General features: G+C 40.4%; 1 protein-coding gene across 1 annotated transcript in view; it reads left to right on the top strand.

Annotated features, from left to right (window-relative positions):
• Positions 1-12,292, top strand: part of fhit (fragile histidine triad diadenosine triphosphatase) — a 297,437-nt gene extending 285,145 nt beyond the window's left edge. The window contains exons 8-9 of the mRNA XM_020491402.2: positions 11,744-11,853; positions 12,011-12,292. Of these exons, the coding sequence (XP_020346991.1) occupies positions 11,744-11,845 (102 nt within the window). The 3' untranslated portion in view covers positions 11,846-11,853; positions 12,011-12,292. The remainder of the gene's footprint in view (positions 1-11,743; positions 11,854-12,010) is intronic.
• The last annotated feature ends 5,723 nt before the right edge of the window (positions 12,293-18,015 follow it).

The raw sequence follows: 18,015 nt of genomic DNA on the forward strand, positions 1-18,015 counted from the left end.
TTCATGAGGACATATTGTTTTGTCTCACAATTCTCGAGCATGAAATGGCACAGGTGATGTTCAGTGTGCTGCGTGGCTACAGTGCCTTGCGAAAGTATTCGGCCCCCTTGAACTTTGCGACCTTTTGCCACATTTCAGGCTTCAAACATAAAGATATAAAACTGTATTTTTTTGTGAAGAATCAACAGCAAGTAGGACACAATCATTAAGTGGAACTTTTTTAACAAATCAAAAACTGAAAAATTGGGCGTGCAAAATTATTCAGCCCCTTTACTTTCAGTGCAGCAAACTCTCTCCAGAAGTTCAGTGAGGATCTCTGAATGATCCAATGTTGACCTAAATGACTAATGATGATAAATACAATCCACCTGTGTGTAATCAAGTCTCCGTATAAATGCACCTGCACTGTGATAGTCTCAGAGGTCCGTTAAAAGCGCAGAGAGCATCATGAAGAACAAGGAACACACCAGGCAGGTCCGAGATACTGTTGTGAAGAAGTTTAAAGCCGGATTTGGATACAAAAAGATTTCCCAAGCTTTAAACATCCCAAGGAGCACTGTGCACGCGATAATATTGAAATGGAAGGAGTATCAGACCACTGCAAATCTACCAAGACCTGGCCGTCCCTCTAAACTTTCAGCTCATACAAGGAGAAGACTGATCAGAGATGCAGCCAAGAGGCCCATGATCACTCTGGATGAACTGCAGAGATCTACAGCTGAGGTGGGAGACTCTGTCCATAGGACAACAATCAGTCGTATATTGCACAAATCTGGCCTTGATGGAAGAGTGTCAAGAAGAAAGCCATTTCTTAAAGATATCCATAAAAAGTGTCGTTTAAAGTTTGCCACAACCACCTGGGAGACACACCAAACATGTGGAAGAAGGTGCTCTGGTCAGATGAAACCAAAATTTAACTTTTTGGCAACAATGCAAAACGTTATGTTTGGCGTAAAAGCAACACAGCTCATCACCCTGAACAAACCATCCCCACTGTCAAACATGGTGGTGGCAGCATCATGGTTTGGGCCTGCTTTTCTTCAGCAGGGACAGGGAAGATGGTTAAAATTGATGGGAAGATGGATGGAGCCAAATACAGGACCATTCTGGAAGAAAACCTGATGGAGTCTGCAAAAGACCTGAGACTGGGACGGAGATTTGTCTTCCAACAAGACAATGATCCAAAACATAAAGCAAAATCTACAATGGAATGGTTCAATAATAATAAATAAACATATCCAGGTGTTAGAATGGCCAAGTCAAAGTCAAAATCGAGAATCTGTGGAAAGAACTGAAAACTGCTGTTCACAAATGCTCTTCATCCAACCTCACTGAGCTCGAGCTGTTTTGCAAGGAGGAATGGGAAAAAATGTCAGTCTCTCGATGTGCAAAACTGATAGAGACATACCCCAAGAGACTTACAGCTGTAATCGCAGCAAAAGGTGGCGCTACAAAGTAGGGGGCTGAATAATTTTGTACGCCCAATTTTTCAGTTTTTGATTTGTTAAAAAAGTTTGAAATGTCCAATAAATGTCGTTCCACTTCATGATTGTGTCCCACTTGTTGTTGATTCTTCACAAAAAAATACAGTTTTATATCTTTGTTTGAAGCCTGAAATGTGGCAAAAGGTCGCAAAGATCAAGGGGGCCGAATACTTTCGCAAGGCACTGTATATTGACGAAAAACAGATCCCATGGGATCGAATGGTGGGCTTTTGCACAGATGAGGCTCAATCTATGGCGGGACGGGAGACAGGCCTCTGCACTCTAGTTATGAATGTGTCTACCTCTGCCATATGGACACATTGTGTGATACACTGAGAGCAACTGGCGGCAAAAGAGCTGAGCACAGAACTCAGAGATATACTGCAGCAGGTAATTTAGATTGTAAACTACATCAAACCACATCCACTGCGAGCACGCTTGTTCGCAAAACTATGTGTAATGAAAAAAAAATGGCCTCCTTACCTACTGTATGTAACAGACATATTTGGGAAACTGAACGAACTGAACGCAAGCATGCAGGGGAAATACAAAAGCATTCTACAGATGAGAGACCGAATCAGTGGATTCAGAGGAAAGAATTCTTAATGGAGAGTCTTTTAAAAGAGATCCATGCCCCCTTCCCTCCGCTGTGCATGTTTCTAACAGAAAACAGCGTCAATAAGTGTCCTACACGAGGGATGACTGCTCACCTTCAGTGCTTAGAAGAGCACTTTGGGACCTACTTCCGAATCCGACTGTGATCCAGGCACAGTTGACATGCCGGTAAGTGAAATCGAACTGTTGATCAAGCTGTCATGTGACTGAATGCTGCAGACAACGCATTCAAGGGTCACTAAGGAGGAGTTTTGGTTCTTATTCGAAGGGAAAAAACTTGCCGTCTCCCTCTGAGCATTAAAACTCACGGTACCCTTCTCCAGCTCATATCTGTGTGAAGCTGGATTCAGTTCTCTCGTCTGCATTTAAAACCAAATATCGATCCAGGTTGGATGTGACAGCAGAGATGAGGTGTTCATGTGGTTAACCATGTATCTATCATTCAACAGCACTACTTGTTCTGGTTTAAAACGTCACAACTCTGGGTGAATGTGTAAGTTAATCACATCAGTACTTAAAATAGTAACTTTTTCTTATCTTGGAAATATGCCGTCTTGGAAAATGTCATCAAACTATGAAATACACCAGGTCTACCCTGCGGTTATGGAAATAAATTGAACAAGAAAAATAGCGACTTTCAATCAAGCAAAAAGTAATGACATGATGTGCTGACATGACTGTTGAGAGGTTGTTGTGATCCGAGGTGCAAAGCCATGTACATGATAATAGTATTTCACCATTACCAACAAAATGATCAAGGAGTCAGGTAGGACACAATATGAGACATGATGTTCTAGTAAAGACAATGAAGGATGGAAAGAGAGAAGGATAAAGAAGTCACTCAGCAGTTTGAGGAACAGCCCAGTTGTCATTTCTTTGAGTCACCCAGTCTAATTTTTTGGTCAAATATTATATCTGTTTGGGCTTCTGGTAGTCAATTTGCAGTATACAAATTATGTTCCGGTCCCCCGACCATCCGCTCAAGAAAAAATCGGCTTGTGACTGAATCTAAATGATGATCCCTGACATACAGTTTCTACAGATGGCTCGTTATCGGTCTCCTCTCTGGTAAAACCATGGATCACTCTGAGGTCACGGCGACCCCGCTGACCCTGAGGTCAGTGCTTAATGAAAGCATGTCCTGTCTGACTTATGAGGTCCTGCCCTGCATGTGCTATGACACAGAGTCCCCACAAGAGAACATGGGGTTACCAGGGGTTAATCAAGTCGGATTCTGCTCTCTGTGTGCAATATGATATTACCTGCTTGACTTTGAGATGGATCCCTGATTGTTCTGAAAGAGCTATAGGCTCTGTTTATGGCCTCATAGCTATACATAACTATACTATCAGGGTCTCTTCACCTCCATTACAGTACATATGCCTACTATTACGTGCATTGAAGAATAACATTGTATCGGCAACAATTGATTTCCCCATTGAGATTGTTAAGACATTTGAATGGATTTATATTTTTCCCTGAAATTTTATCACAGAAAGACTCAAATCATAAAGTGCATTCAAAAGGCAGTGTAGCGTCTTCCAGCTATCCACCATGCTGTGATAAACAGATATTGTCCATAATAATTGTCCAAATGCCAACTCTTGGCATAATCATATAATCCATTATACTGTGCTGTATGTTTCTATGATTCATAAATCATTTCATGCATGTACTCTAGTTGAGATTATGCGACTCAACCAAACTAGAACATCTCACCAGGGTAATCCTTAGCTGTGCCATGTCTTCTCCTCCCTAGCCCCACACACACCCCTCTCTCTCTCATGGGTGTCTCATGAGCCCTCTCTCTGGCAACATGTGACTGTACTCTACTGTACTTTGAGTGCAGTCTGCAGCCTGAACCTGAGATCTCATATGAAAGCTGGCTTCTCTCAACGACAGGCCGTGTGCTGAGCCCCTCCTGTGGCGGTCTCAGCAGGGGAACACAAGTGTACGGGGAAGGTGGCCAAAAAGGAAGCCAATAGAATCTCTGCATGTGTTCTCTCGAAACGTCTGACGGGTCCGCATCACAGAACCTCTCGAGCTTAATCAGTGTGTCTGAGAATAGAGGCGCGTGTTTGACAGCCTGTCAGAAAAAGGTTTTTTTTTTTTAAATCTGGGGAATATTATTTTTGTTGGGTAATTACCGCACCAGCTGCTGAAATGTTTTTACATGCCATCAAGATGGCTTCAGTCACAGAGGAAAGACAGGAGGAGAGAAGCTAGGGCAATCTGTTCTTACTGTGGTTGTGTGAAGTTCTCCTCTCTCTCTGTCTCTCTCTGTCTCCTGGGTTTTTACTGTTGGCCAGAATATGTGACTGACAAACCAAACAGAAGGTAGAATCAGTGAAGCTTGGAAAAATATATAAGGAATAGAATCTTCATATTTGATGCAAATTGTATGTAAAGCGCTGTAAACACCTGGTTCAAACCAACTGACTAATATGGGATGGTTGCATATTAATTTCTATAATCACACATTCATTTAATTCAAATATGTTGGACAGTTTGGAAGTTATATGCACACAACTGATGTTAGTTGTGGAATGCATATACTGTACAGTCTATTTGTTTCTGATGTAAGAGGCTTCAGCATACTATTATCCAACACTGCTGCCCCCATGCTGCCACACTAACTCCTACAAGTAGCCACCACCCTGCATCATTCAAGGAGGCAGCGCAATTCAAATATTATGGTTTGGAGGAAATGTGTAATATCCTTGCCTCTGGCAACCATATCTAGTTATCACATTTTAGGGAAGACCCAGATGCAGCCAAGCACAGACAGGTGAAACAGATCAGGGTTTGACACTAGTCTAGATTATCATTCATATTTAACATTTCTCCTTTTGTTTCATATCATCCATGAATCCTATTTAGTACTTACTTTTTGTCACTGTCATACAATTTGTCCTTGTGTAGCTTGTAATAAGACACTATGGTACAGTTGTAAATTATTTTCTTTACTTGGGTGGGCCAGCTTTTACTGTTTCGCAAGCCTGATGCCATAGTGCAATCTCTAGTGTTACACTTTACTTCTTAACTTCATTGTCTAATGTTAACTTAAAATGTAGTTTGATTGCTTCGTACAACCTGCCACGCCTACTGTAACTGTCTTGATAGTAAATAGAATATGGTTCAGGCTACAGTGTATATTTTAATTAGGATTTTGGCAGTTTGTTTACTGACAACAATTTGTCTCTCAACTTTGAACAAAAACACAATAATTGCCAAATGTTTTCAATAAGCTGCCAATAGCGCGATTTGTCATACCAATGTATCCAAACTAGGGTCTCAAAGAGAGGGTAACTTCAAAAGTTTCTTGAATTTTGTCAGTAAACTACCATAATTTTGGTATCTTTCAAGGATCTATCACAAGACATCTAGTGGCTCTTTTGGGTACTTCAGATTATCACAGGTGTCTGTATATATCCCTGGCCCTCTGTGTGGCCTTATCACATGTAAAATATATGAAATAATTCTTTAAAAAAATTGGGAATGACAAGGCTGTAAAATATGATCCTAAATATAAACCATCAACTTAGTGAATACCATTAGTGTTAAATATGAGGGTTTCAGCATGAAATATCCTTTATATATATTTTTACACACTTCAAATGTTTTTACTATGTCAACATGTATTTTTGTCAATGTTTTGGCATCAAACTGGTGGCAGTTGTGAAGAAAAGTCAATAGTTGGAAGAATTGCAAAGTTCATTGAAAATAATGCCACTGTTGATTTGATGCTTTTTTTCATTAATTAGGCTTTTTTCTCTTGAACCATATGTTCTATCTACTAGAAACTCATGGACAATATGGACACAGATATTTAAAAATATATACTATATATGAATACATTTTATACAAGTTATTCAAGTATAAATTACCAAAGTTATGATAGATTGCCATTTTTGCCAATTGCCAATTTTCAGTTAATTGCCGAAATGACTGAAGGTTCCGGTAACTTTTGGAAATTACCGGTAGTTTTGCAACCCTAATCCAAACATATCTTGAAAACCCAACATAATTGAATCAATCTGAGAGAGTTAGGAGTGAAATTGAATGGTACAAGAGTTGAGCTAAAGTAGTCATCTCATGTGAAATCATCATTCACCCTATTGAAAATACAAACCAATGAATGGAAATGTGCCTTGCAGAAACTGATTGCCAAAGGTAATTACCAGTGGAGATTAAAAGATATGCACTTGCATCTACCATTTATATCATGGTCTCCAAGGTTCAATGGGAGGCTGAGACTAGAACCATGAATTATCAATAACTCAATAAACACAACATAACTAGATCTTTGAATTGTATGGGGGATGAAGAGGTCTGGGTCCTGAATCTTGTGTAAATATGTTGGCGGATTTATTAGATGTTTTAATTTTTTCTGTATTGACATACACTACTGGTCAAACGTTTTAGAAACCTACTCATTCAAGGGTTTTTCTTCATTTGACTTTTTCTACATTGCAGAATAATAGTGAGGACATCAAAAATATGAAATAACACATATGGAATTATGTAGTAACCAAAATAGTGTTAAACAAATAAAATAGCTCTTACACAGCCTGGAGGTGTGTTGGGTCTTTGTCCTGTTGAGAAACAAATGATAGTCCCACTAAGCCCAAACCAGATGGGATGGCGTAATGCTGCAGAATGCTGTGGTAGCCATGCTGGTAGTGTGCATTGAATTCTAAATAAATCACAGACTGTCACCAGCAATGCAACCCCACACCATCATACCTCCGCCTCCATGCTTTACAGTGGGAAATATACATGCAGAGATCATCCGTTCACCCACACCGCGTCTCACAAAGACATGGCGGTTGGAACCAAACATTTCAAATTTAGACTCCAGACCAAAGGACAAATTTATATCGATCTAATGTCCGTTGCTCGTGTTTCTTGGCCCAAGCAAGTCTCTTCTTCTTATTGGTGTCCTTGAGTAGTGGTTTCTTTGCAGACATTTGATCACGAAGGCCTGATTAACACAGTCTCCTCTGAACAGTTGATGTTGAGATGTGTCTGTTACTTGAACTCTGTGAAGTATTTATTTGGGCTGCAATCTGAGGCTGGTAACTCTAATGAACTTATCCTCTGCAGCAGAGGTAACGCTGGGTCTTCCTTTCCTGTGGGGGTCCTCATGAGAGCCAGTTTCATCACAGCGCTTTGATGATTTTTGAGAATGAACTTGAAGAAACGTAATAAGTTCTTGAAATGTTCCGTATTGATTGACCTTCATGTCTAAAAAAAATAATGGACTGTGGTTTCTCTTTGCTTATTTGAGCTGTTCTTGACATAATATGGACTTGGTCTTTTACCAAATAGGGCTATCTTCTGTATACAACCCCTACCTTGTCACAACACAACTGATTGGCTCAAATACATTAAGAAGGAAAGAAATTCCACAAATACATTTTTAACAAGGCACACCTGTTAATTGAAATGCATTCCAGGTGACTACCTCATGAAGCTGGTTGAGAGAATTACAAGAGTGTGCAAATCTCTCAACAAGGCAAAGGATGGCTATTTGAAGAATCTCAAACATAAAATATATTTGATTTGTTTAACACTTTTTTGGTTACTACATGATTTTACATGTGTTATTTCATAGTTTTGATGACTAAAAATAAAGAAAAACCCTTGAATGAGTAGGTGTTCTAAAACTTTTGACTGGTAGTGTATGTTACTCAGAAAACCCAGTTTTCCTTATTTATTCAGAAGCCTTGACACACCCGGAGGAATTTGAATTCCGCAAACTTCCATTTATGAGTAAATTGGGTGTGACAAATGATTTAATGAGTAGGATGTCTTTGTGCTGAGAGCAAAGGCTTATCCTCTGAAGTCCTTTTTGTTCACATGTAATTATTAGATGACCTCTAGTGTGACATTGTAATGCCATGGCATGTATGTCAGAGTCCCATAGTGAAAAGCCATGCTGATAGCGGAGGTGTGTCTCCTTTCACTGGAGTGCTGTGTTAAATGTTAAGGAGCTCAAACAAAACCATTATGTTCCTTGGCTCCACATTTATGTCTTTAATAAGAGCATAAATTGATACATTAAAAGCCGTCATGGGAGGGATAATTCACACATGCTGCTCCCGCCAATGTGAATAGACAGTTGCTGCATTAGCTCTTTGACACACTGTGAGACAGCTAGCCAGCTACTGTACTGTACCTACAGATGTTTGTGGCCATGTTGCGAGTCATCTCCAGCATTAATATTCATGGGCACGTTTGTCACTGAAAGTATTAACAGGGTTTCTGCACACACACACACGCGCGCTCTCTCACACACCAGTGCGTGTTTGGACATCCGCACAGCTGCTAGTGAGGACACAAGGGGATCGCCTTTCCCTTCTCTCAGAGAAACAGCAGGAAGACCAACCCACCTGCTCTAAATGCATACACACACACACACACGCACGCACACACACACACACACACACACACACACACACACACACACACACACACACACACACACACACACACACACACACACACACAATGCTGCTAATTGTGCTGCTGTTATCTTGGACATGCTGAGATCTTATAATGTACAAGTGAAGGAACTTGTTTTCAACAGTATAATGAACTATGAAGAACTTACATTGTATGAATGTTGCAGTTTACAACATACTGGAAAAACCAATTCCAAGAAGAGATACTGTAAGAAGGCTACCCTATTCCATGCATTTTCAGCAAAAACAATGTCTTACTTGAAGGAATAGTTATTGTTTTTCGGTGCTTTGTATTTTCTCAAAGAGACTCAATTAGCACTGCAAAGTTCGATGACATAACAGTTGTTGCGCTAGCATTTGTGTGGGGGATTTTTAGATGGAGAACAAAAATCCTTTAAGTCCTTTAAGTCTTGATGAGCCTGATGATTATTCAGATAAAGTCAAAGACAAGTCTTTGTTAATATTACATGATTACATTGCATGCTATGAGCAATTGTTCTGCAATTGTTCAGTTTTCCATGCTGTTGTCAATTCAGCTTTTACTCAATATATGTTTGCCCCATGAATCAACACTGTTAAGTAAAAGGAGAACAATTTAGGCTTATTTTAGTGTTTTGCCTTGATATAATATGATGTCTGAGGCCCATGTAAATGTTTAGAGGCTGGTCACCAGCTCAGGGCTAATTTGCAATATTAGTGTCTCTAATGACATAATCTGAAGTGTCAACTGGTATTTTGTGTTGCAAGGAAACAATATATTTGAGCCCCACAAATACATAATGTCCCCATGAAAATCAATTTGGGACAAATGATGTGACTTACTGTCACGACTTCCACCGAAGGTGGCTCCTCTCCCTGTTCGGGAGGTGCTCGGCGGTCGTCGGCGGCGGTCGTCGTCGCCGGCCTACGAGCTACCAACGATCCATTTTTCTTTTTCGTTTGTGTCTGTCTGTTTCTTACACCTGTGTTCTATTGAGTTAATTTCTGTAGGTTTATTAACCTCGTTGCCTGCTGTTATTTTGTGCGGGATAATTTCTGTGTTTGTTTGGTGCGTGTGCTAGATTGCGCCACAGGCTATTCTCATGGTCGTTTGTGCTGTTGTGATTTATTTAGGAGTAGATTGTTTTTTTCCTCCTGTTGTCACTTCAAGTTCCTGTTTTGTTGGGCGCCTTCATTGGGTTTGTTTCCTGACCAGTTTTGATGTGTTTTGGACTTCCAAATAAATATTTTACTATTTGGACCTCAGTGCTCTCCTGCTCCTGACTCCTGCACCTACCTCTGCCCAGTGAGGCACCTTACACTTACTGCATGCATTATACATCTCTGATAAGTTGACAATGCCTTACTAAAACTGTGTGCAATTCATCTTACTGTGAATGAATTTTCTACCAGAAAAAGAAAAGCTTCAACATCAGAAAGACATATCTTTCCTTCCCCCATTCCTTTGCTTACAGCGAAATACGATGTTGATGTGAGTTTTCTACGCTTGAAATACATTGTAACGTCTTATGGGATTACGTGAGCCTACAAAGCCATTTCAGTTCAACGTTTGAAGCTTGAAAATCTCTGACTCCATCCAACCCCACCACTCCCCCCCTTAACTCCTTTCCAACAAAATGTCATCCTCCAGTTGCTGTAACCATGTCCTGTGAGGTAAATGGACTAGATCCTAATACAGTGTGATGGTCTGAGATAAGGTTTGTCTGGGGTTTGAGCAGTGTGTTGGTGTGGTCTCAGATAACCCACATGAACAGGCAGAGGGTCCAGCCTAGCCTAGAAGAGGGACTAGCATGACTCCCAAGGGCACTAGAGAGATGACCCCCCATGTCCTCATGTTCCAACTGGCCTGCTTTCCACAGGACCCAATCCGACAAGCTTTCAAGCCAGGGTCATATTCTGTTTGCACATATAACAAAAAAGAATATGCAACAAAACAGAACAGCGCTTGTCAGTGTAGGAAGGAGAAGATGTATTGAAATAATGACCCCCTGGTGTTTTAGCTTCCAGACGGTTTAGAGAGGAAGCGGGGAAACATTGAAATCTATTACATGTTGAATCATTTTACTGCCTAGCTCTCTGAGAACATAAAACATCCCTCTCTGTGCCGTGCTGTTACAGTAGCTATCTTCAACTGGTGGGTATTTTTATTGCATCGTTTTTTACCTAGACTAACCAAGCATGCCACAAACATGTTAGATGTGCTGTGAAAATAACTCAAGGACATAAAAATCAATATCACCAACCAGTGCAAGCTTTCTGCACTGTTTATGTTTATTTATTTTGTGTGGCTTGAAAGACATCTCATTCTGAACACTGTATACTAGCCTTGAGGGCTTTCCTGCATCTTAACATCATCTAAACTACAGCCACATATGACAGATCCCAATGTGAAGCCTTAGCAGTTGGAAACCACCCCGTGCTGTTGTGGCTTTTATGGTTGGGAGAGGGTATGTATTGCATGTGGCTTTACATTATAAACAACCCCCCCCCTGGCAGTTAAAATGAAGACACCTCCCAAACCTCAGAATGTCAGCCCATCTGTCCTGGGGGAGGCATTAGTGTGATGAAGTACATCGTTTCCCTCTAAATCTATGAATGTTACAAAAACAGCAACCACAGGCACGGGTGTCAGAATCTGTCACAGTCATACAATTTCCCCTCCGTGGCTATTCTCAATTAACCATCATGTGTTCCTCTTGTTTGCCTTGTTGGAAGGGCGAGACGTTTATATTTTAAACCTCAACTCTGATTGTGTCTGAAAAGACTAAATGAGGAGTGAGGTTGTCGTTGTTTTTGTTTTGTGCATTTCATGGAATTTCACCAGTGCGTGCCCCAGTTCCACTGGGCATCATCTTTTATATTCTATAATCTGGTGGAACAGTCAAGTGTACAGAGACTAAGTGCTAATGTTTCTGCTAACACCTGGTCAACAACTTAGTTTATTCTGCTACATTGAAACTGTTTTTTATTCACAGTTTTTAATTTTTTATTATGGTGCATACTCAAAGGAATTTTGTCAATTTCTCCCTCCAGTTACTGAGGTAAACAGGTGACTATGCGTGTGCATACGTGCAGGTAAGTCTGGGTATACATGTGTTTATTCATCAACTAGTAGCCTCTGTTTAGTAGACATTTAGTAAAGTAACGTAAAGGACTATGTGATGTATTTATGTGCAGCTCCAGAAGCATGACCGTGAGAGTGAGGACGTCCCTTCCAGGTGGAGAACAGAGGAGGAGATGGCAGCAGAGGCTTCTGATCTGAGGAAACAATTCAGCTAAACTGTCCTGTAAAGAACCACTTTAGGTCTTTCTCTATAAAGAAGGCTACATTGAAAATGTTTTGCCCATGATGTTAAAGTTGTTGTTGATGAGTGCTTTAGTTGAAATAGAAGGTTCATGTTAGTGACTCATGACTTATTGTGTTTTGCCTTTTTTCCAATCCAGAATCTCTATAACGACAACTTGCAAAGTTTCAAGTGATTGTGAAGTGGATAATTCTTCAGTTGACACTGTTGTTGGAAAAAGTATTTTGAACTGAACTGATGTGGTTGATTACAGTTCATACATCTTTAAATGTAATGTAATGTATTATTACCTCAGATGTTTTTTTGTGGTGTTTTTGTTGTTCTCCTTAGAATTTATTGGGGTTAGACTTGTACCAGAGGTATTGTTGTTGTTTTATATTCCCTGAGTGTCACAACATGTAAATGTTGAATTATTCATCAATCGCTCTCCCTTGCATCAGTTCTTAATCGCACCAAGTCAGTGCTCATAACAACATTTAAAGGCCCTCTAAACCCCACAGTCACAGCTATGAACATGCATGTGAGCACCTCCATGCAAAGGGGAGCTAAAAACGAGTGGATAATGAAGGTAACATGTGGTTAATAAAGAGGAGCAGCTGCTCTGGGATCTGTGAAATTGTCAAATCAGATTTCGTGTGCCGTAGGAGACAACAAGCCTGCCAAAGAGTCAGCTGAAGGCAATAGATCTGCTTCCACATTGACAGAGGTCATAGTAGTGGAAAGCAGAGATGTTGTTGTTGCTGGTTTTCTTCATATTTGTGATTAACTTTAAGCATCTGATTTGGAAAAAAGTTTGCTTTTCATAATAATCAGTTTAGTTGAGTTTATTAGGATCCCCATTAGCTACTGCACATGCAGCAGCTACACTATCCCAGGGTCCACATAAAACGTACAAATACATAGCAAAAGATGGAGAACCCTCCTGGAAAGGGATCTACTTGGAACCCCAAATAGTTTTACCTCAAACAAAAAAGGGTTCTTCAAAGAATTCTCCTATGGGGACAGCCAAAAAAAACATTCTAGATAGCACCTATTTTTCTATCAGTGTTGAGTCCAGGGAATGGGTTTTGTTTGGTACAAGGTTGAAAAATTGACCATAATAAATGGTGTGAATTGAACTCCACCTCAACATTCAGTAAAGTGGCATTATGATTAAAACAATGACCACAGTAATGGATTGATTCCTGGTGGTTATGCCTGATGAATAGCACAGTATAAGGCTACATTGATTTTCTTTTTTGTATCGATGTTGGAATAAAATGCCAGTCTTGCCATTTACTCAGCTGGATGCAGAAATACAATCCTGTTCTTGAAATACAATGTGTGAGTGGCTTTCTAGTGGTAATCAAGCTGTAAAAGGCCCCATGAATTTTAAACAATATTATTAAGCATGAGGAATTCTTCAATGGCAATAATTCAAAGAGTCGGGGGAGAAAATCCATCTACTGCAGGTCCAGTAAGATGAAACTTTCCCACACAGTGAGGGAAACATAGCCTCACATAAAGGAAAATACAGTTCATATTTGACCTTGGCTTCAGGACCATCACTGTTACCACGATCCAAATGCCCCTTTTAATATCCCTTCCATTTCACAGGTTTGTGGTTGATCGTAATATGAAATAATTAGTAGGAACATAGAATTGGATATCGTTAAAGCATATTGAATATAATTAGCTACCAGAGAATAACGTTGAAATAAATTTCACGTGCTGTGGAATGGAAGGCACATCCCAAATCTATTAGATGGATGACTCAAAGGGTTCCTATTTACTGAGGAATGGTTTAATTACCTCTCTGACATGGTTATAGGGCCTAATAACTCCCAACATCTTTTATAGGAATACCAGGCTACCGCTTCAATGGTACCATGAATCACTTTACTTTGGTACACAAAAGTACACAACACTGTGAGATTGGCTTTTGGGAACTTCTCTGACTAATGTTTTGCTTGTATTTCAAGAGAAAGACTGTTTAACTGAACTTCATAGATTAGATGTTTCATTACACAACCCAAATGCTCTTATAATATTGATTTAAAGCATGAACATTGACATGAAAAACTAAATGTAAAAGCATCCAAGGAACTAGCATATTCTGTCCCAACAGAGCGAAAGATCCATGGTCATTAAATGTAGTTGTGTATTGTGTGTTTTGGCCACCCATGTATTCACTAGAGGAGACACCTCACTTATAGGAAACACTAATTTTCCTCTTTCCACCATCATTGAATGTAACAATATATAGAGCCATACAGCTTCTTTTCAAATGATAATATCCCTGGACCATCAGATATGCATCTGCACATGTCAGCAAGCGAGTTCAGCATTACTATGAAATGTGGCTGGAGACCCCACACATAACCATCATTATTTATTATTTATAACCATCATTATTTACCCGTAATAGAAACACATCCTCTGGTTCAACTAAATGGATGTGTCTTCCATTATAGGTGCGTTTGAAGAAACCGTGTACTGACCTAAGTAATGGTGCCTCTCATTATGTGAACGAGAATCGAATAGCAAAATGTGTCTCACCTCTTTTAAGACTGGTTATACACTGCATTCGGCAAGTTTTTTCTTTGTTATAAATGTGCAAAAATGTATAAAAAGCTGTTTAACAATGTGGGGTATTGTGTGTAGATTGATGAGGGGGAAAAAAACAATTTAATCAATTTTAGAATGAGCCTGTAACGTAACAAAACATGGAAAAAGTCAAGGGGTCTGAATACTTTCCGAATGCACTGTATATGCCATGGCAATGTTTTTTATGGAATGTACAGCCACAGGAGATTGGTGGCACTTTAATTGAGGAGGACGGGTTCATGGTAATCGGTGGAGCGGAATAGGTGGAATGGTATCAAATCCATCAAACACATGGCTTGATGCCATTCCATTTGCTCCGTTCCAGACATTATTATGAGCCGTCTTCCCCTCAGCAGCCTCCACTGTGTACAGACCATACTGCACAGGGGTTTCTACTACTCCTGTGGGTATGAGTGCATGGATGAGATTTAGGTCTCCAAGAAATACTCTCACATTTGTGCTAATGTCTTCTATATGAATTTTTGCTAGCAGTGTTAACCACATTACATTTTTACCTTCCTAATATTACTTATGCTGATAACAATAGGAACAATATTATTAACCAGTAGTCATTTTTACAGACGTGTCAGTTTCTAACAGTGAACAGAAAAACAGCAAAGAAAAATACATCCTGATCAGAGGTAGTATATATTGTGACAGGTCTGCATGCAGTTGGGGTTATCAAAAATGGCCTTCAGTTTTTCCCTATCTATTTTTCTATTCTTCTCTCAAATTGTATCTAGGTTCTTGAATAGGTAGTGCTTAGTGAATGGAATGGCTTTAGGAGGAATGTGTTTGAGCAGTAATGAACTTTTTTGTGGTGTTTGGTGCTGTAATGACCCTTGTAAGATATGTAAGATATCTAATTTCTTATAACTAAAATAAATATCATATTTAGTGCCAATACAAATTTGGCCCCATTTCATATAACTGACGACTGATCATTTTCTGCCAAGCATCCTCTAAGCAGTGTAGAGACACTATTCGGATTCTGCAGACTCGTTACAACTTCAGCTTTGTGCACAAATTGATTTTCTCCCTCTGTACCAAGAGAAAGTGGTTGTGTTTCTATTATACACAATTATTTAGTATTTTTTCCGATGTTTGGCTCTAAATCCAGCTGAGAATATGATGTGAATAATATGATTGCTGGATTCACGAGACTGTCCCCTTTAATATGCAGTCTCCCAGGCTTGGCTCCGTTGCTCAGAGGCAGGAGAAAATCGATTATTTGTCTGGATAGGCCAGAAAATGTGACACATCACTCCCTATGAAAATGTTGGGTGTGAAACCTGACACTTCAAGTCAGCTCCGCTGACAGAGTGGTTGTAGAGGCACTGGACCCTGCGACGTTCCCAGAGTGCTCTGTACACCAAAATATCAGTCAGAACCGTTCCGACCGGTACATTTGAATTGATTTGGGGAGTGTTTTGGTTTGATTCTCTATCCCCGCTGATTGTGAACATCATTATTTTTGTGACATTTGTGCCCTTCTTCTGTTAGCTACCCCCCCCCCCAAATAGTAAAAAAAACGTATACTGTTGTATGAATTACTTAGTATCCCATTTGATCAACTTAGTATCTTGTTTGAATGATTTAGTATCTCTTTTTTTTACTAAGTTGTTAAACGAGATACAACTTAAACACTTATTTTGTCTAATTAGGCCTCAATTGTTATGCTGCGCCAGTTGTGCTTGTTAGACCATTGCTACAGCCATTCATTCACTGATTCCAACCATTGATAGTTCTCTGTAAAGCTGCTTTTGAATGCCAGAACATGTAAATGGGCCAACAACATCTCACGGTTTTACTAATTTGACTTCCGATTCTGATGTTTATCCACATTTCTCCAAATGTCCAATTTTGACACCCTGGGTTGCTCCTACTGCTCAGCATCGTCCTTCCGAGGGTTGCGGAGTTGCTCTTCCTGCTCAGCATTATCTTTCCGAGGGTTGCATGTTCAATCTCAGTGGTAGACACTTGTTTTACGTATTTTTTGTTTTAACCCTATCCAAAACCTTAACTAACCCTTTTAGAATGAATGAATGCCTAAACTTAGGTGTAGTTAGAAATAAATTCATAAAAAATCCTACAATGTGTTTTTCTGGATTTTTTTTCCTCATTTTGTCTGTCATAGTTGAAGTGTACCTATGATGAATATTCAACTTTTTAAGTGGGAGAACTTGCACAATTGGTGGCTGACTAAATACTTTTTTTGCACCACTGTATATTTTTTGAGATTCTTCAAAGTAGCCACCCTTTGCCTTGATAACAGCTGTGCACACTCTTGACAGTCTCTCAACCGGCTTCATGAGGTTGTCACCTGGAATGGATTTCAATTAATAGGTGTGCCTTGTTAAACGTTAATTTGTGGAATTTCTTGCCTTTTTAATGCATTTGAGCCAATCAGTTGTGTTGTGACAAGGTAGGGTTGGGTATACATAAGATAGCCCTAATTGGTAAAAGACCAAGTCCATATTACGGCAAGAACAACTCAAATAAGCAAAGAGAAACGACAGTCCATCATTATTTTAAGACATGAAGTTCAGTCAATAGGGAAAATGTCAAGAACTTTGAAAGTTTCTTCAAGTGCAGTCGCAAAAACCATTAAGCGCTATGATGAAACTGGCCCTCATGAGGACCGCCACAGGAAAGGAAGACCCAGAGTTACCTCTGCTGTAGAGGATAAGTACATTTGAGTTACCAGCTTCAGAAATCGGCTATTACTTGCATGTCTTACAATGTTTATTAATCCAAAAGGAGTAGGCAAGAGAATGGTTGTGGACAGGAGGTACAGAGTGGCAGACAGGCTCATGGTCAAGGCAGGCTGAATGGTCAGGCAGGCGGATACAGAAACAGGCAAGGGTCAAAACCGGGAGGACTAGAAAAAGGAGAATAGCAAAAAGAAGGAGAATGGGAAAAACGCTGGTTGACTTGGAAAGACATATAAGACGAACTGGCACAGAGAGACGGGAAACACAGGGATAAATACACTGGGGGAAATCAGCGACACCTGGAGGGGGTGGAGACAATCACAAGGACAGGTGAAACAGATCGGGGCGTGACAGTATCCCCCCACCACCCAGGGACGCCACCTGGGCCATAACTCTCACAGTCAACCAGGTACTGAAAACCCCTGCCCCGTGGTTAAACCTTCAGAAAGCATCTCACCCTATATGCTGGCTGGCCATTGATTACCCGGGGGGTTGGGATGGGCCTGGAAACAGAAGACAAAGGACAGTGAGACACAGGCTTAATTCTGGACACATGGAAAGTATGGTGGATACAGAGGGTACAGGGTAACACAAGACGGACAGAAGTGGAACCCAGGACTCTGGAAATGGGAAAGTACCTATGAACCGGGGAGACAGTTTGTTGGACTCTACCCACAGAGGCAGGTCCTGAGTGGAAAGCCAAACCCTCTGCCCAATGCGGTAGCGGGGAGCTGGGGTCCGGCGACGGTCCGCTTGTCGACGATACCTGGAGCACTCGAAAGGGGAGAGTCCCGTGGCAGAACAGGGAAGGGTGTTCCGGGCATACTCCACCCAGACCAGTTGA

The sequence above is a fragment of the Oncorhynchus kisutch genome, linkage group LG1 (assembly GCF_002021735.2).
Source record: "Oncorhynchus kisutch isolate 150728-3 linkage group LG1, Okis_V2, whole genome shotgun sequence".
Lineage (NCBI taxonomy): Eukaryota > Metazoa > Chordata > Actinopteri > Salmoniformes > Salmonidae > Oncorhynchus > Oncorhynchus kisutch.